The following is a 21,383-nucleotide window of genomic DNA, read 5'->3' on the forward strand; positions in this document are numbered from 1 at the left end:
TTTATTCACTTGTCCACTTGATAAGACTTTAACTGTGCATATACTCTGTAGAAAAACATCACTTGTTCTAACTTTACATTTACTGTCTATAATACATGTGTAGTTACACATTAACATCACATTTAAGACTGTAGCTACTAGTGGTGTATTCAGCATTGCAGATGGATTGCAGATGGATTACACTAGTATAGATTTTGTAAATACACAAGTGTATCTTGATAGGTGTAACAGCATATTTATAGGGTGAGGGTAATTACTTTTGACTTTGACTGTATCAGGAAATGTATAATTACCTACATTATGAGAGCTGTTACAACCTGGTCAAGGTCAGGCCATAACAATATGAACAGAGTGATTATTAAATGTGATGTGGGTGAGGAGACGAAACACCAGATGTAACTATTAAGTTCTGTATTATGCGACTGATATGAGTACAAACAGTGGATTCTCACACTGGCAACAATGTCAGGAATGGCCCAGGCCAAAATAACAAACAAACCCACACTAACTTTGACATAATCTACCTACCCTACATACAAACAAATGAAATAAAAGACAGTACACTAACCTACCTCCCTGACTAACCATACACACAGACAAACCCATTCGCAAACAAAATGGCAGCCACTCCCTACAGCCGGTTCACACTGACTATTTACAAATATATATATTTAGGGGTTATTAGGGGACAGGCTAAATCAAAGTCAAAAACAAGCAGGGTCAGTAACAAGCAAAACAGGCAAGGAATCAAGGGTTACAAAATGTACACAAAAGACAACAGCAATACAGTGAGGAAGCCTCCTCCTGACCAAGCAATCAGGGCCTCTTTAAGCAAGTGCGAGAAGATGAAACCATGGAATGGATCACAGCAGGGTCTGGGAGCAGAAAGGGTGAAGTTACAGGATGGAATCTGGGATGAATACAAAAACACACAAGACCAGGCAAAAACACAAGGCATAGCAGAGCACTTAAACTACATTTGCACAGGAAACACCAACTTTCCTCTCATTTATCTAGCTGTAGTAGTACAATTGTGTTGTGGCATGACAGCCAAATTTTAAACTATCCTGTAATTTGATGGCATTTACACAAGAGCACATATCTTTTAAAGTTGCTTTTATGCTATTGATTAGGAAATGTGTCATACTTTATGATCTCTCTAGCAAAGTTTGAATTATCAATCAGTAATTTCACTGAACTTGCATAACAATCACATCAACAGTCGTCACATTGTTGTTCCTTCTGTTGTTAATGTGTAACAACATAGTTATTACAAACATTCAATATAAATTGTGCTTTAATTTATGTTGAAGTTTTATTTTAGTTTATGATTTTTGTTACATATTGCTAACGCCAGCACAAAGGCAAAATGTGATCCTGATATTACAGTTAAAGCAGCTATACAGTTATATTCCAAATCTGACATTATGCTACTTTGTATATATATATATATATATATATATATATATATATATATATATATATATATATATATATTACGCTCCACAACAGTAAGGGAAGCCTAGTATGAAAAAAGAAAAAAAAAAACAAATATATATATATATATATATATATATATATATATATATATATATATATATATATCATGTTGCCACAGTCTTGTAAATCTAGCATGTAACTTTATGTTTACATTAATATCAACTAATTTTTACAAGTGCTGTAGGGGTGGATGCCATTTACTTTTGATCTCCTTTTCTTCTGTTTTTACTACCTAGGGAGTCAGTGAAGTAGTTTGTATTTTGTTTTTCTTTTGTTTTGTTTGAAGGAAGGAAGCTTCATGGGTTAGAGTTTCTGTTTGTCATTTTGGCCTTAACCCTCTCTCATGCAATATCTCCTGGTCTAGTGACTCTGTGGTTAATATATGTCCCTGTAAACTTTGAATAAAATGCAACTTTTCTGCCAAGAGAAAAAGAAAAGATAACTTTTTAGTTTTAATCTGATTTTGTTGTGCTGCTTTTTTTTTCTTTTCTTTCTGTAATCTCTTAAACCCTAGACTCTAGAATGGGTTATTTTCTCCCCATGGCAGGAGGTTGTAACAAATGATGTACTGCTGTTGGATTATTGTTATTTTCCTGATAGCCATGAGACAGATCACTACAGCTATCTTGACCCATATTTGTTGGTGTGTGAGGTGGTGCTGTAAAGTGTTAAAGCAGTTCTCGTGAGAGGGCTCGTACCCACTCCTCCAACATTACATAGTGCCATAGCAGGCATTCCAGGCCCAGAGTGGCAATGACAGTGATGCCATCCTCCCTACTATAAGTCAGTGTACCATCAAAATGTTTTTGAATCTGTTATTTTAAAATAAAATCTTTACAATTGTCATATAATGTCACTTTAATCATTCACTAAATTAAATAGTGACACTATTTGTGAGTTATCTAACACCAATTTTTCTCACCTAGCACACCTGATTTGACTCCTTATCTAATTAACAACCTCCTGGTTGGCTGTGTGAGGTGTGTTACAGTAGGGGAAACACAAACATGTGCAGAGAATGTGGTCTCCAGGACTGGAATTGGGAATACCACAATATATGGGTGAATACTATAGTATCATCTTTACTCCTGGCAGTTTCATAACCGCTAATACATTCACACCTCTCAGGAGAAACATCTTCAGGGTTAAGTTACACATCCAGTCACCTTCACTTACTACTATTAGTCAATTCATTGACCTTGATGACTAAAAATAAACTTCACAGACACCTGTGTATTGTTTCATAGCATTTATTATTTATTATTTATTTGTTATAGAAACATACAGAAATGTAGAACTTTGGCCTTAAACAGCTTCATAAGACTTGATGTTGTACCATATTATAAATAAGCCTTTAGGATTATGTACATCATACATTTTCAAAACTGAGGTGCCAGAATGGGTTCGTTGGACCATGAAAGAAACACTTTTGGCTTTGGTTCTTCTTTGGCATCGTTCCAAAGAGACCCTCTTTTTAGAGTGGAAACAAAAGGTGATCAGTGGTTTGACATACAAGTATGTTCACATTAGGGGATTAAAAACGCAACTTTATGTGTAAAAAAGTATAAATAATACAAATAAGAAAGAAACATTAAAAAAGATCAAGAGTGTGCATTTAAAAAAAAAAAATGTTTTGAGCTTAAAAATAATAATTTCTCTCTCGCTTGTCTGTCTCTCTGTCTCTCTGTCTCTCAGCTGCGGTTGTCCATTGGCTTATTGGTGCAGTTTTGGTGTTGTCAATATTTATGGTGCCAGTCTCATTGTTGCTTCATCAAAGTCTATAGAAAACAGTCACACAGGTAGATGTGTTAGTGCATATTACAGACATTTTAACTTAAGAACCTGTGTGTGTGTGTGTGTGTGTGTATGTTGTATTGTATGTGAGTTTGTATATAATGTGTATGTAGGATGTATTAGTGTGTAAACACTTTGCATTAGCATGCATGTAGGTGTGCATTATTGTATTTTACCAGTAATCTGTAATTAAATTGTAGCAACATTGTAATTACTATGTAACTACATGTCACTTACTGTAAGGACCCGGTGTGAGACCTGTGTTTTTACCTGCTATCTAGTGTCTCCAGACAAATTGTGAATGGATTATAAAAGTACAATAAGACCTCAACCCTTTCACATCCCTGGCTTATTACATACAAAGGCTTATCAGTCAGTAATTACAGGGAAACTGGTTGAGCTATTCTTGGGTTATTGAAATGGGTAATAAAAGTTTAGGGGTTTAAGGGTTAATGTCTGGAACTTACAGCATCAGTCGCCTTCTCAGGAACACTGGATGTGTCATCACCAGGAGGAGGTGTGTTACGGCCTGTTTGATTCACATTCTGCAGAACAGAAGATTAGAGAATGTGAGCAGATAAACTGATGAACATCAAACAACTTTACTGTACATTTTGATGTGAACTACCACATTCCACACACTTTCAGATTTAAACAAGATTAAAGGATCCTGATATCTAGAGCTCACCGCATAGTTTTGCTGGCCCGTAGTTCCATCCTGCCTCTTTTTCCTGCTCTCAGAAAAGTCAGTAAAAGAATCAATAAACATTAACATTTATGATACAAATATGAACATTTAGCCTTGGTATATAAACTTTATGAAAAATAGTAGAACATTAGCATGTCAAATGCTTGTTACTGGAAAGTACAATTAAATACATTTCACATAGTAATTAAACTTATTTTTCTTCAGGCTTTCTTTCATTAATATTCTTACCTCCTCCACAAAACTACAGCGAGAAGAACTGCAATAATAAAAAGTCCAATTGCAACAGCTACATATGGAATCATGGAGTGATCTGTTGAGAGATATATGCACAGGAAACATGCAAAGCACTGAGTTGTAAGGCTAATTTAATCTGAAGCATGTACTAAATAAATGAATGAATGAATGAATGAATGAAGCAACAAATGAATGAATAAACAACATAATATAATCGAGAAAAGAGAAAATACTTCAAACTACATCTTCTGATTTTGTCACTCACCTTTTAAAGAGACATGCACTCCAACTGAGCTATGAGCTCCATGGTCATTCTGAGCTTTACAGTAATACAGTCCAGTGTCTTCAGAAGAGACATAGATGATGTTGTAATTTTGTCCAGATCCTACAGGTGAGGTTCCACCTTCTTTAAACCAGGTGTAGATCTTTACAGGTGGGTTTGCATCACTGCTGCAGGTCAGAGTCACTGAACTGCCCACTGCTATTTCACCAGAGGGACTGATGGACACTGAGACGTTCTTTGGAGGATCTACAAGAGACATATATTTAGGTTTTTTTTGTTTTGTTTTGTTTTTTTTTGGTAATTTCCAGTTTACCTCATTATTGTCAGACAATCACAAGAAGCTTACACAAAACATTTAAATGCACAGCAGTGGATCTTCTCTCTCCATATTTATTATGACTCTGGCATGTGTATTCTCCACTGTCCTCAGATCTGATGTTGGGAATGCTGTAGGTTTCTCCTTCTCCTACTGACGCTGATCCATTAAACCAGGTGTAGATCTTCACAGGTGGGTTTGCATCACTGCTGCAGGTCAGAGTCACTGAACTGCCCTCCACTATTTCACCAGAGGGACTGATGGACAGTGAGACATTCTTTGGAGGATCTATAACAGACAAGAATAAAAGTAAATTAGCTTTGAAAACATGGAGTTCCAGGAAATCATCCAATGCAGCATAAAAAATAATCATTAACTTACACATAACAGTTATTCCCACAGCAGTTGATCTTCCCTTTCCATGATCATTACGACTCTGGCATGTGTATTCTCCACTGTCCTCAGATCTGATGTTGGGAATGCTGTAGGTTTTTCCTTCTCCTACTGATGTTGATCCTTTAAACCATGTGTAGATCTTCACAGGTGGGTTTGCATCACCGCTGCAGTTCAGAGTCACTGAACTGCCCTCCACTATTTCACCAGAGGGACTGATGGATACTGAGACACTCTTTGGAGGATCTATAACAGACAAGAATAAAAGTAAATTAGCTTTGAAAACATGGAGTTCCAGGAAATCATCCAATGCAGCATAAAAAAATAATCATTAACTTACACATAACAGTTATTCCCACCGCAGTTGATCTTCCCTTTCCATGATCATTACGACTCTGGCATGTGTATTCTCCACTGTGCTCAGATCTGATGTTGGGAATGCTGTAGGTTTTTCCTTCTCCTACTGATGTTGATCCTTTAAACCATGTGTAGATCTTCACAGGTGGGTTTGCATCACCGCTGCAGTTCAGAGTCACTGAACTTCCCTCCACTATTTCACCAGATGGACTGACAGACACTGAGACACTCTTTGGAGGATCTAAAAGCAACCAAAAAAAAAGAAAATATATGATATATATATATATATATAATATATATATATATATTACACTCCACAACAGTAAGGGAAGCCTAGTATGAAAAAAGAAAATAAAAAAACATATATATATATATATATATATATATATATATATATATATATATATATATATATATATATATATATATCATGTTGCCACTGTCTTGTAAATCTAGCATGTAACTTTATGTTTACATTAATATCAACTAATTTTTACAAGTGCTGTAGGAGTGGATGCCATTTACTTTTGATCTCCTTTTCTTCTGTTTTTACTACCTAGGGAGTCAGTGAAGTAGTTTGTATTTTGTTTTTCTTTTGTTTTGTTTGAAGGAAGGAAGCTTCATGGGTTAGAGTTTCTGTTTGTCATTTTGGCCTTAACCCTCTCTCATGCAATATCTCCTGGTCTAGTGACTCTGTGGTTAATATATGTCCCTGTAAACTTTGAATAAAATGCAACTTTTCTGCCAAGAGAAAAAGAAAAGATAACTTTTTAGTTTTAATCTGATTTTGTTGTGCTGCTTTTTTTTTCTTTTCTTTCTGTAATCTCTTAAACCCTAGACTCTAGAATGGGTTATTTTCTCCCCATGGCAGGAGGTTGTAACAAATGATGTACTGCTGTTGGATTATTGTTATTTTCCTGATAGCCATGAGACAGATCACTACAGCTATCTTGACCCATATTTGTTGGTGTGTGAGGTGGTGCTGTAAAGTGTTAAAGCAGTTCTCGTGAGAGGGCTCGTACCCACTCCTCCAACATTACATAGTGCCATAGCAGGCATTCCAGGCCCAGAGTGGCAATGACAGTGATGCCATCCTCCCTACTATAAGTCAGTGTACCATCAAAATGTTTTTGAATCTGTTATTTTAAAATAAAATCTTTACAATTGTCATATAATGTCACTTTAATCATTCACTAAATTAAATAGTGACACTATATATATATATATATATATATATATATATATATATATATATATATACATACATATATATATATATATATATATATATATATATATATTTGTGTCTATGCTGCTAGAGCCCCAGGCCAAATGTGTAAGGCTCCTCTACTGATCACAGACAGCTGGGACAGATTTAGGGAGGAGCCAGGACACTTTAAAAACGGAGGATCTCCAAACAATTGAAAGAGAGGATCTTGAGAAGAGAATGCTGGAGAGCACTCTGTTTGGACTTGAGTTGTGAGTAGCCATTGCAGGCTGCATTTTTAGTTTAATATTTGGTTTTGATTTCAATTATTTTATATATAAAAGCACAGCTTTGCATCCATATGTGTTCTTTGGGGTTCCCCTGAGCTTCCCAGCCAGTGTCACTTGGCCCATCCCAAGGCCAATGCCACTATATAAACATATTATTAGAAATAAAGTTCCTGTAGAAGTAAATTTTTCGTTCTTCAAAGTACAAAAAAATGTAAATGTACCCTCAAAGGAACAACAGTGGTTTTAAGATAATGTGCACCTTAAATAAGTTTTTCTAGGTGAAAACTACTTATTTGTACCTTTTCATAGCCTAATGTTTTAAAACAGAGCAATAAAATAAAAAGCCTGGTGATGAGATGGGGTGTGTGGAGTCAATACAACTTGGAAAATATGATTTCAATGGATTCTGGTACATGCATGTTCCCTGATTAAAGGTACTGAGATGCACCCTTGAGGGTACCACCCCAGTTAAAAGAGGGGTACTGCCCCAGTGACCGATTCATATCTTACTACTTAGTACTTACTTAGTACTTATTACTACTTAGATTTCTGCATTTTCCTCGTATCATCTAGCACAGTTTAAAACAATCACAAAAAGCTTACACAGAACATTTAACTGCACAGTAGTGGAGTTTCTCTCTCCATGTTCATTACGACTCTGGCATGTGTATTCTCCACTGTCCTCAGATCTGATGTTGGGAATGCTGTAGGTTTTTCCTTCTCCTACTGATGTTGATCCCTTCAACCAGGTGTAGATTTTCACAGGTGGGTTTGCATCACTGCTGCAGGTCAGAGTCACTGAACTGCCCTCCACTATTTCACCAGAGGGACTGATGGACACTGAGACATTCTTTGGAGGATCTACAACAGACAAGAATTAAATTAGCTTTCTTTGAGAATCTGGAGACAGATATGAATTTGTTCAAATTACTTTGACATGATGCTACCAAGACATATGTTATCTTTTTGTCCTGCTAATATCACTGTATTTACATTATGTAGAGCAGTGAACTGTATGATCTACACTCACATCTGACTCTGAGGTTGTGAGCAGTAGAGTTGAGATGTTGATATCCTCTTACAGCACAGCTATAACTGCCTGCATCCTCACTGCTGACTGTCTGCAGGTGGAGCTGGTTGTTCTTGATAGTCTTTGTGGTTAAAGGACGTCCATTTTTGTACCAGATGAATGTTGGGTCAGTCAGACTGCAGGTGGTTTTACATGTCAGATCTGCTGTTTCTCCCTCTGTCACTTCTTCAGGAGTTTCTACATGGAGTTCTAAGACAATAATACAACCATCAGATTAGGACAGAAAAGCCATAAAGTCAATGACCCTAATTTTTAAGTTAGAATTTAGTGTAGAAAGAAGTTCAGATTTAACCACCCTAAAAGATGTCCGATCTACTCTCTTTCTCATTCAGGAAACTGTTATACACTGACAAAATTAGTACTGATTTGAGCGCAACTGATAAATCTGCTTCAGTGCATGGAAACAATTGCAAAGTTATTAGTACTATATTTTTATTGCAGAAACTATTTATATTATTGACAATAACATTGATTTATTTTCATGAAAAATCAGGATGTTAAGATATTATATTCAAATGTATATATGTTTCTACCAGATGTGCATTTGAACATATGCAAATTTGATGAATAACAGCCAATGAGAGAACCATCAAAAGAGGGACAAAAGAGGGCCCCTTTTTCCTTTTAATAATTTAAAACCTTAAAGCTTTTGATTTGCAATATATGCTCATGATGAACAGAGCAATAGCAATAGATTTTGTCTTCTCCTGTAAAGTTACCATTCTAAAAATATGAGGTTTTGTTCCAGCAAAGATGATATGTGTTTTATTCATAATAGTTCCTGAATAATTAGTTAATACTTAAATGATTTTCATGAATTGACAGCAATAGGATAAAAAAAATGAGCTGATATACTGAACCAGGTGTAAGAACAGATAAAATGATGTAGGAGTGAATCAGAACAGAAGCTGAACATCATTAGAGCAGATCAATAAAATCAGTGATGAAAAAACAACATGAATATTCAGAGCAGTCATTAATAAGAAACATTACTCTGAAACCAGAGCTGTGTCTTATAGCTGGACAATGGGATGATTAACTCACCTGTAACTCTGAGCTGAACTCCAGGTGCACCCACCCATTTTTCTTTTTCTATCTTTGTCATGATTCTGAAATAGTACTGATGTTCATCCTTTTTCATTACATCACTCAGTTTGAGGGAGAAGTGTTTCTGTTTATCAGTGAAATAGTCGACTCTGCCTGAGTAAACTGGGTCTTCAGACAGATCAGGCTTTTGAACTGGGTCTATGGTCCAAAATGTCTCTGTCACTGTAAGATGTTCTGGGCTAGTATAAGTTCCATTCATAAACACTGTGGATCCTTTTAAAGCACATATTTCCTGTTGGTTGTACTTCACACTCCACTCTGTTCCAAAAGCTCCTGAAACATATTGTAACATGTTTAAGAAATGTTTGTGATCATCAGTTTTAGGTTATGTTTTCACCAGCATTTACTCTCTTAGTTTATTTTGCTATGGACTCTTATTGTAGAGGGTGGGGGCAAAGAACTGCCCTGAGAGTGTGTTTATTTATGTGTGAGCAGAGGGAGGGAAAGAGGAGAGATGGAGTTGTTAGAAAAGAGAAAAGTTTTGCTTAGGTACCCTGTGGTTGTGGTTGACAACATTTGGAAGATACAGCAAAAAAGCCCTTCTGTGAAAGCTGTGTCTTTTTTAATATTGGTTAGGGGTACATTTGGTGTCCAAAAATAAAGGTTTCCACCATTGGGAGATATTCTGATGTGTTGTCTATTAGCTGCTGGAGTAAGCCAAACAACTCTAAGAGGTGATGGTGCACTCTGTGAGACAGTAGAGGGGTACATCAGCAATGCATGCATCTTCAAGAATATCACAGGCTCTGAGGGGGAGTCGTACCACCCATAACTGCCATGACAGAGCAATGGTGGTGAAGGAAGAGCCGGGGCTGAAGGCATCCTCATGCTCAGATGGTAGCCACCATGGTGGGCTGTGCCCAGAAGCTGCATTTAGTAGCAAGCGTTAAGGCTCCAAAATACTCAGTAGAGCAGACTGTGAGGATTTCCATGCGCAACTTGAACAGTGACCAGTCTGATGCTTAATTTAATTGATGATGCATTAGTTCTCCTGCTATTGCTAGATTGTAGAGAGAGATCAGACATTACAGTGCATTGGTCAGGGTGCTCCGGGGGTTTCTTGGGCAGTGTTTCCAGCCTGAGCTACTTTGGTCTGAACTGTGCAATTGCTGATGACAAGCAGGTGAACCATTGAGAGCTCTACCCAATAACACTGAAACTTTAACTAGACTGGCTTATGCTCACATGCCACCTTCTGTAAGAGTGAGATAGCCCAAGACCAGTTCATCATGGCACTGTCTCCAACTGAGCTGCACATCCACACAGAACTGGCCTACCCACTTGCCTGAAGCTCTAGAGTTGGCACTGGAGAGACAGATTGTGTGGTCAGCAGCTTCACAGGGCACAGATGTCACCAGTCCCACAGTCAGAGCTGTGAAGGTGTACAGTGTGTAAATAAAGCCAGCATGGTTGGAGGAGCTGACAGAACCTATCCAAGGGTTAGCCACAACCACAGCCATACAGCCAGTATAACAGAGCCACTGGTGCTGGACGTAATCACTGTGGGGTGAAGTCAGCAGGAAACATGCCGAGATCACAGTGAGTGGGACACGACAGGCCCCTTTATCCACGTCAATGCCGCAAACCTGAGTCGCCCAAGAGAATGAACCTCAACATTGACGCCACAGCCAGGGAGATTAGCTGCCACTGCAGGGTCAAGTGAAGCATAGATGGGAAACAGCTTGCTGCCCTCATTGACATGCGACAACTAGGAAGTGACAAGGTTCCAACTCAAGCCCATCACTAGCAGCCGAGGAGATGTGAGAGGGAAGAGAGGGAAGAAGTGGCTCCCAGTCATTGTGGGGGCCTGAGTCAAGTGCACAAGTTCTGCCTCATGCCTATATAGGATAGTGCTCGACCTTAGGAAGGGAATGCTGGGCTTGTAGAAGGGACAAGTGAAGCTTCTTGCAGCAGGTAGCGGTGGATACTCGAGAGCCTGGGTTTGCACACATAAGTAGTGCCCTCTTCGGCATCAATGATGTAATGGACAGTGGAGAAAACAGAGGGTGGCTGAGATGCTGAGGTGCAAAGAGGTACTTTGCCATGTTAGGCTGACCCCTTATAGAGGCTGCATAAGACCGCAGAAGGGCAGCACAGAGGAACAGTCCCATTCCCATTCAATACCACCTGAGCAGCCATGTGGGTCAACCTGCCAAGACAGGCAAATCCTGGAGCCTAGAGTGCCCCTTTGATTCCTAACCCCACTTCATATGCATGCCCTCAGCTCCAGTCAGTACAAGTGTCCCCCTAGCAGAGTATGCCCTAGGAGAAGGGACAGACTTTGTGGTTCCTCAAGGATGAATACTTTTGTAAGGGGGGGAGGGTAGTGTAGAGTGTTTCAGAAATGTTTTTGTATGTTAGTTTCTTAGTTAATTTTGTTATGGACCCTTATTGTGAAAGGCAGAGCTAGGAATCTCCACAAGGGTGTGTGTATATGTGTTTGTGAGCAAAGTGAGAAAGAAGAGAGACAGAGCTATAAGGAAAGAGAAAAGCTTTACTTATGTATGGAATGGCTGTGGCCGACAACAGCTGGAAAATAAAGCCCCACAATTTGTGTTGAAGCAGTGTCACTTTTAATAGTGCAAAGCATCAGAATAAGATGCATGAAAGAGCTGATTACAGAGTCTGGAGCCCATAAGACAGTCAGACTTACTGTAGCTTACAGCTTCACTTCTCTCCTCTCTAACTCCAGCAGCTCCTCTACAACACTGAACTGATTCTGAGATAAACCACAAACCACAACAAACACTGACTCACCAACAATCATGAGCAGAAAGATCAGAGGAAGAAGATGAGCCAATCTCAGTGATCTCATCACAGCAGCCTGTAGGATACATTTTTTAGTTAATGAAAACTTTAAATAAAATGTTTCCAGACCTTCATCTAACTTCCTTAAGAAGTGAATTGATTTTAATGCTGATACAATAATTATTATGTGTTTAACTGAATCAAGTTGCAATTTTTTCATAATTGTTTGATTTGGTAACTTGACAGTGAAGAATAAAATATATTATATTATGAAGACATGTTTTATAGGATTAAAACATCCCATTTTGTTCCTTAAGGAATTAAATTATTTAATTTGCAGTGTTGGGAAGCTACTTTGGAAGGACGGCTTTACAGGCTATCAATACTCAATGGAGAAAGCTTGTTTGGTGAACTCAAGCTACTTTGAAAAAGTAGTTCAAGCTACTTTGGAAAAAAAAAAAGATAAAATTGACAATGTATTTGTTGAAATTACAACAAAATATTATAAGATCAAAAAAATCACAAAACAACAATAAATGCCACTCAAATTGAGTTTTTGTAGGAAGTGCCTTAACAAGTGAAACAGTCTTTACAACAGACCTATCTAAGCTATGGACCTACACATCTCTCATTTATTCAACACATGAGCAGCCTCTCAAAGTTCTTATCCAACAGGTGGTTACATTTGTTAAAAATCAGCTCACACGCAGCACTGGCTGTGACACTGGTGTTGAAGTTTATGAAAACTTTATTTTAATAGACTAGCATAAACTTTAACTGAATTCAATCACTTGCTTGTGTGTAACATTACAATGTGACTAACTTATCTAAAGTTCACTAAATTGCCAAGCAAAGTCAATGTTAATACACTCACCTTTATATGTGCTCTCAGATTAGGGTTGGATGTCTTTGTAGTAAAATTGTGTTGATTTTTAGCTTTTCCGATTGGAGCTGGTCAGCATCATATATGTCTATATTGCTCATGTAAGGCCACAATGATTCTTCCTCAGTTTCAGGCTGAACCAGACTGTGAGGTGGATTATCCATGACAATACACTGTGTTAACACTGAGTAATGCCCACACTTTTGGCTGCCTGACAATCGCATTGCCTGGGCATGCCTTCACAGCGGTCAGAATAAAAGAAAAAACAGGCGGTGCTGGTCAAGGGGGGTTCAAGTGAAGCAATGGTAAAATGAAAATAAAAACAAACATTCCTTTCCTTTTATGATCCAAAATTGTTTGTAGTTTCAAGTCAAGTCAAGTCAAAGAAAAATATGGGTCCAAGCCCTTATGAGCAAGCCAAAAGTTACAGTGGCATGTAAAAAACTCCCTAACAGCAAGAAGAAGAAACCTTGAGAGGAACCAAGACTCGAAAGGGGAACTCATCCTCCTCTGGTCAACATTGGATAGCAAAACAATAACACACGAGCAATATGAACAGAGAAAAGGGTTTTGACATAAGTATAAAATATTTTTAAAAATAATAATAAATAAAAAATAAACAAAACTGATGATTGATTATAGAAGCCTATCAGAGTAATAATGAGAAACAGGTCTGTGAAAAACAGTGTCACCACTGTCCAACAAGGTGCTCAACAATGCTCCACCTTCAACAAACCTGAGTGAACGTGTGAAAGCAACGGGAGGACTGCACCAACACTCCCAGTTTGCTATAATGCTCTTTGTCCATAAACCCTTTTATCTAGTGGGGAAAAATAAAAACTAATTACCAAAAGCTTGACTAAACAAGTAAGTTTTTAGCCTAGACTTAAAGACTGAAGCTGTGTCTGAGTCCTGAACATTAACAGGAAGATTATTCCAGAGCCAACATGCTTTGTATGAAAAGGCTCTAGGCCCTGATGTAACTCTATTAATTCTAGGTACTAATAGTAAACCAGCAAGTGACTAATAGTAAGCCAGCATGTGATGCACATGTAGTAAACCATAGGCATTATGGTTCACAATAAGAGATAAGTTATCTCCGGTATTAAGGGGCGAGGCTGTTTAGAGCTTTGTATGTCAGTAAAAGAATTTTTACTTCAGTAGTTAAATACACAGAAAATGGCAAACAATAATTTAACTACTTTAATCACTATACAAATATGAATGTAATTAAAATACCAGCAACCTACTGGAAAATGTATTTAAACTTCTAGTTTAATTACATGTCATTCACTACTCCCTAACACCGTTAATTTGCATTGTATTTACATTGTATTTGTTTTTTACAACTCCAAAACAGAATAATAGATAATGCAAATAAAAAAGCAAGCAATGATTTCTAAAATTCACTTTGTTTTGTATTTCACTGCAGAGAATATAGGCACAAAATATTTCATGTTTTGTCTGGTCAACTTCATTTCATTTGTAAATATACAGCTAATCCTTCCATTTACACCTGCAGCATGTTTAGGGCTAGTAATGATGTGAAATAGGTAAATAATGATGTGATTTGAAACAGGTGATGCCAACAGGTGATGACAATCTTGATTTGCCACAAAAGCAGCATCCAGGAAAGGCATAGTGCCTTAAGAGCAAATATGGACCAACAAATGCATGAAGAAATAATTGACATGATTAAAAACAATGTTCTTCAAAGAAAGATAGAAAGAGATTTGGATAATTTACACTCTACTATGCATAACATAATGTGATTAAAATATTCAAGGAATCTGAAGGAATTTGAGTGCATCATGGTGAATGGTACAAGCTTAAGCTAAATAACTGTGCTCTCTGATCCTTCAATTGCCACTGCATCAAAAACTGTCATTCATCTATTAGCAAAAAAAACAACAAAAAAACAAACACACATGGGCTCAGTATTGCTTTGGGAAACATTTGTAAAGCACTACAATAAGTAGTTACATCCACAAATAGCAATTAAACTTTACTGTGCCAAATGGAAGCCTCATGTTAACCATATCCAGAAATGCTGCCGACTTCTCTGGGCTCTGAGGCATCTAGGATGGACCAGCACACAATGATGGACCAGCATACAGTGATGGACCAGCACACAAAGAAATGGACACAATGTGCTCTCATCCAAAGACAAACAGTGCCATCCAGACTGTTATCAGCAACAAGTCCAAAAGTCAGGGTCTGTCATGGTGTGGGGTTGTGTCACTGCCCATGGGAAAGGTAACTTACACTTCTGTGATAGCACCATTAATGCTAAAAGGTACATACAAATTTTAAAGGAACATGCTGCCTTGAAGAGGTTGTCTTTTCCAGGGATGCCCATGCATATTTCAACAATGCAAAACCACATTCTGCACACATTACAAACTTATATGTGTAAATACATGTAAAGTAGGCTACATTCTTTCCCACAAGCTGCTTATTGTCAACAAAAGAAAACATCTCACTGTTCTGTAATGAGGCTCATCTCCAATGTCCAAATGATAAAGGGTGAGTACAGAAACAGAACTGAGATGTTCAACTAGACGTGGTTAACATATTTAACTGTAAACTGTTGCATATAATGGAAATGTCCAGTTTGGTTAAATTATGTTTCCTTTTACAGGATGCATGTGATTTTCTAACGTATGAGATGTGCTTTATTTTAAACTTCTGCAAAGTCTGAACTATTAAAAAACCAGGATGTGTTTGAATTTCATTAAAGTTATTTTATGTTACACATGTAATGATGTAGGACTTTACCCAGATCCTTCTCTTCTCCTGCTACTCTATGAAGCAGTAATGATCACTGGTGTGTTTATCAGTGCTGATCTCAGTACAGTGTTACTCAGCTGATAGAATAAACATCATCAGATCATCTGAAGAATAGAGTGAGGGATCTGCAGCATGTTTCAATACATTTTTTGATGAGTTCTGGTTGATTTGGCCATGCAATATGGGGGATTCTAGATGTCATCTTAATGTGTCATTACTATATTAGCAGAAGTGAAGTCTTTCAGATGAGGCCTTAGATGGTGAGGGATCGAGTGAATTTGAGTGTTGACATCAGCAGCAAAACTTGAGCCTGACACATTTTCCCTTTTAAAACATGGAAAAATGTCAGATAAACTGTTCAAAACTTCAGCTACACTTGATATTTATTAATCTCATGTATCTGATGTTACTGTTTCACATGCTGTCTGTGCTGTTCTGACACTTTAAGTGACAGCAGAGTTTGATCATCACTGGTGTGACTGTCTCTGTAGTTTGTGAACTGACCTGAAGAGGGCGCTGTTCTGTCTGCTGGGTGAAACTGGGGATTTTCACTGTGTGAATTTATGATGCTGAGGAATTTGAGCAAAAAACACCTTTTAACACTTTCAATCTGTAACATTTTACCTACAACATTTCCACATATCATCTATTTTATAATGAGGATAGACCCACTTCTTGGTTTTTATTCTTTACATCATATGATTATTTTTAATTCAAGTGGTGTTTCATTTGATAATTTTATGTTTCTTACACATTAATTCCTGTGTCAGCTAAAGTTAATCCTGATAAAACAATAGTGTCTGTTACATCTGCAGAAAGTTACTTTTTGGTTTATGGAATAATATTAGAAATCTGAATATTATTACAGCCTTTATCAGCGAAACATACAGAAATGTAAATATGAGTGTTTGGCTTTAAACAGCTCCATTCAGCATGCGAATGTGGTGAGAGAACACAAAGCTGCCAGCTGACACATTCTGAGCTTAACATACTGAGTATGAGAGCTGATACACAACATACATATCAGAATGTTTTTTAGATCTCAGCATTTCATATAAGTCCAATAGGAAAATTGTTTATCAGCTACTCATACAGATATGCTTACATTTGAAAAGTTATTCTTATTATTCTCTTCACATGCACCAGGTTCCACTATTGGTCATCCAGACATTGCTTTTGGGGTAGTACAATGTGGCATAATTACTATGCATTATTTACATGAATCATGTACATTTATTATAAATCATTACTTTTCAAGATTTGTGCTGTTTCTGAGTTAATACCATCAAAATACAGAATGGTTCAACATTTGATTAGTTTGCTGAGCTAGAACACAAGTTTACTACATCTAGCTAAATGTTAGGAAGCTTACCATCTCCTCTTAGAATTACACACTTCTGTTACAAATAGAAAAAGAGAAGTTCATGGAAATGAAATTATTCTCACTCTTTTTCACATGTGAAATTACTTTAGAGAGAATTTGCTGCTGCATCTATGATGATACATCTGAAGTTGATACCCCTGTGTATTTACTTAAGATGTAGTGCTGTAATCCATCAACAGTGAATACATCACCAGTAGGTACACTGTCATTGCATGTATTGTTAATGTGTAATTACATGATTATTAAAGAGACTCGAAGGAAATTTTGCTGAATGAAACAAATAGATTTACTGACTGTAAAAGAATCTGAGAACAGCAACTCGGACAGCACTTTCACCTTGACACAACTACATACCACAAACCTTAGACCTATACAGACATCTAGGGGAAGAGTTTTGAGTAACACTATTTTACAGTGACCTTATTATGGTGTAAGAAACAATGTGACCACAACTAAGTAACTGATGAACAGAGAGTGTTTAAGTGGTTCATAGAATAAAAATAATGTATATTTAAGCAGGAAATTACACTGTGTAACTACACATCTACATTTCACAACTTGTTGCAAGAAAGATTACACGATAAGATTATTTTAGATAAGAGTCAGAGTCAGTTTTTGTGTCCATACTTTTTATTTCAAATGTGTAGAGTATTTTGATCTGTATCATTGTTCTGACTGTGGCACCAAGTCAGCCTCCTATTATTGCTAATACTGCATTATATTATTTTTAATAATCTACACCAGTGTACTTCACATAAGACACTGATTGATTGATTTTATTCTCTTTTATTACATTTTACAATACAATAACATTCAGTGCTACGTACAAATTAAAAGAAGAGTAGATGCAGAGATACATAACTGATAAGATAAACAGAAATACGTAAGAAGAAATATGCAGGTCCATAAAAGTGAAAATAGTCTTTCTATATTTTCTTTGGAAGTCCAGCAGTAGCAGCCTGACACAAATCAACACAGTCATTCCTGCTCCTCAGGTAATTATGAAGCTCTTTATGAGCTAAATCAGGTGCACTGTGGACAGAGAACAAATGAAAATGAACAGGGCAGCTGGTCCTCAGGTCTGGACCAAAACCACTGATCTGTAATATACAGCGCAAATCTTCCAACAGAGAACAGAGAAGAGTACCACTGTTTGGCCTGTAGGGGGAGCTCTAACTCTCTGTAATCACCTACAGACTCATATGTAGAGAGAAACAGACACAGAGAGGGAATTTAACCTTTAGCCTTCTGCCCCTGTTCACTGACCTGCAGTTTAAACTCTCATTATTCAATAAGTTTGTCCAGACTTCAGTTCCAGTGATGCATCTTGCAGAACTGCTGACTGAAATGAGGCTCTGATAAAAGATCTGGTAGAACATTGTTTAGCTTGAACCAGAATCACTGAGCTGCTCTCTAATGACCACCTTTACCCACTAGATCAGAAACAGAGGAACTGACCTCAGATCATCTTCTACTCAGGATCAACATTTAGGAGGAAGTGTTTGGCTGGTCACTAATCCAAATGAAAGAGACAGCGGGTTAGCCGTGGGTTTCTGCCACATGAGGAAGTGACCAAGATGGGAAGTGGGCGGTGATGGGGAGGCGGAGCAGTGAGCTCCATCTTTCTCTCTCAGCTCAGGTGCTCAGACTGCCATTAATAAGACACTGACACTGGTTGGGCTTTGGCAGAGTGGGCACCGTTTAAAAGGAGGGAGAGGAAAGAGAAGAAAAGAAGAGGGAAGGATGACCAGCAGCAGCTAAAAAAAGGCTGAAAAGGTGTGTAAGAAAAGAACTGAAAAATCTAGTTAGAACTCATTGAAAAGTGTCTGGTACTCTGATTTATGGTTTTAGGCCTCTAGAGTCCTTCCGTCTGGGTTAGTACATAGTGTGTTAGACTGATATTTTACATTATATGTTTTTACTCTTATTAAAAACATTGCATACAGCACATTTGCAGCTCACACACTGTGCTCTGTTGGGATAATTTAAATGTATATTACACAACTTGGTATCCCATTAATCTCAGTGTAACACCAGGGACTGCTGTCGAGTTACTAATGAATTCAGTCTTTGTAAACTGATGAAATTAACATGATAGTGTTCACAAAATGGAAATCTATGAACTGCTACACGTGAGAGTTTAATTAATAAAGAAGTCTTTATTCAGAGAAATCAAATAATCATACCAAATTCCCATAAATTTGGACTTTGAATAACACAAAGTCTGAGCTCATATCTCTAAAATAGTCAAAATAAAATATAATAAATCCCCAGAGAAATATATTTCTGTCAAGAAAGTAAAAAACAACAATAAAAAGATTACTAAATAAAACTTTGTTTACTGCAATGACACAGATAAAAAAAGACACAGATAAAGTTTTAAAAATGCTAACAAAAAGATAAATGGAGACAAATAAAGATATGAGTTTCCAATATATCTAATCCAAAAAATGTGTCAAAAAAGTGAAAAAAATGTGAAAACAATTAAATGTTAAACTGTAAAGCTTTAATCCTCTTCACTACTAACAGTTCAGTTTCATGCACACAAAGAACAGCTCAACTCTTCATGGAGTCCTCTCTCTCTGTATAGCAGTTCTCAGCAGATCTAATCTTTTCTTACTGTGCTGTAAATCACTGAGAGATCTTCGACATTCTGAGTTGGTGACCTACAAAATTAAACTTTAAAAAAAAACAAACTTTAAAACTTTACTTTAAATTTTAAAACCTATAAAAAACAAGTTCAAAATTAGTTTATCAGAACAAACCACAACTTCACTCTTTCACATCTATAATAAACATGTTCTCCACTACACTACATTTATTTAACAACACAAACACAGTGTTTATCCAGCAGATGATGCTGAGATGAGAACTGAATTATTCAAACAGTCCAGAGACCTTTTTTCTGACAAAACAGCAGCTGCACCTGAAACAAAGATCTGCCTCTGAAATTTCACTGAAAATCTAAATGCTTTTTCTAACACTGTTAAACTGGTCACAGTGCTGAATTCAGCTCTGCTAATATTAAACTATAACTAGCATGAAATAAACATTTTCTACAGCACCTTTATTTGTGTATGTCAGGTATAATATCCGCCCTTCACACCAGAGGTCAGCCTCACCTGAGTTCTGTTTCCTAGTAATGCCTTGATCTCATTCACCTACAGCTCATCTACCTCACTTTATAAGACCCACACCATCATATGCTCTCTGCAGAGTACTGCCAGTGTGTCTGTGTGCTGAGCCATGTATTCCCTCATTTACTGGATTTATGGTTGACTTGGATTTACATCTGACTTTGCCCTTTTGAAGTCTCTTTGGTATTTCTGTTGAAAGCTTTCATGGTTTTATTAGCATTTTGAACTGTTTTTTGACTCTGCTTATGGTTTTGTGTTTTGTGACATTTGGAGAGCCTTTGTTAAGTGAATAATCCCTCAAAGTCTTGTGCACATCATTCTAGCTCTCTATTATTGTGTTCTTATCATACCTTATCAAGAACATAGCTGTAAACAAACTTCTGAATAGAATAACTGGCTAAATAACTGAGTGTTCATTAAAAATAATTACAATAATAATAAATACATTTTAAAAATAGGCATTTCCAGAGCACTTTTCTTTGTGTATTATGCCTCATAACACTGTGCTCTGCCCTTAACTGAGCACTGAGATAAACTGGCCCTTTATTGTGAAGGTTACCGTTTAAGTAAACATTCATTAGATTTGCTAAACAAGCATTTGTTTAGTGTTTTATTGAGATGATTACCAAAACATTAGTAGAAAATAAGCCCTTAGCTGTAAATGAAGAATTTTAGAATATACATTTAAATACTGAATCCATTTTAATCTTACATATTAATGCAAAACTTGTTATTATAAATTCATTAACAATGAATTAAAGCCCCAGATGATCTAAAGCCATGAGTGCTGTCTAAGTCTGTTAGTGTTATCATGTGGGCACACGATATGCATGTCTAGATTTTACCATATGGATAATATGTGAATGTCTAAATGAATTCCACCAGCAATCTCTTAACTCCTCTTTAGTTATACTGATGTTGCTTATTACACTCAGATAGATTTTATCAAACAGTTCTGAGTGTTCCTACTCTAGGGTTGAACAACGTAGTGAGTGAATGTTTGGGAAATGGAATGCACACTGCACACTAGTAGTAGCCTGGTGCTAATGTAACATTGGAAATCCAATGAAGGTGATAACAGAAACAGAATGAGTTTCTAAGCCTTTTCTCTCTTCTTAAACAAAGTTTGTCTGGGCAGCTTTATATAACTGCTCAGTGAAA

General features: G+C 36.9%; 1 protein-coding gene across 1 annotated transcript in view; it reads right to left on the reverse strand.

The window, feature by feature from the left end:
• Positions 1 to 754: 754 nt before the first annotated feature.
• The window catches only part of LOC118797739 (B-cell receptor CD22-like), a 32,854-nt gene continuing 12,225 nt past the window's right edge, over positions 755 to 21,383 (reverse strand). The window contains exons 9-11 of the mRNA XM_036557006.1: positions 3,983 to 4,025; positions 3,762 to 3,839; positions 755 to 910 (exon numbers count right to left, since the gene is read on the reverse strand). Of these exons, the coding sequence (XP_036412899.1) occupies positions 755 to 910; positions 3,762 to 3,839; positions 3,983 to 4,025 (277 nt within the window). The remainder of the gene's footprint in view (positions 911 to 3,761; positions 3,840 to 3,982; positions 4,026 to 21,383) is intronic.

Source organism: Colossoma macropomum, unplaced genomic scaffold (genome assembly GCF_904425465.1).
Source record: "Colossoma macropomum unplaced genomic scaffold, Colossoma_macropomum, whole genome shotgun sequence".
Classification (NCBI taxonomy): domain Eukaryota; kingdom Metazoa; phylum Chordata; class Actinopteri; order Characiformes; family Serrasalmidae; genus Colossoma; species Colossoma macropomum.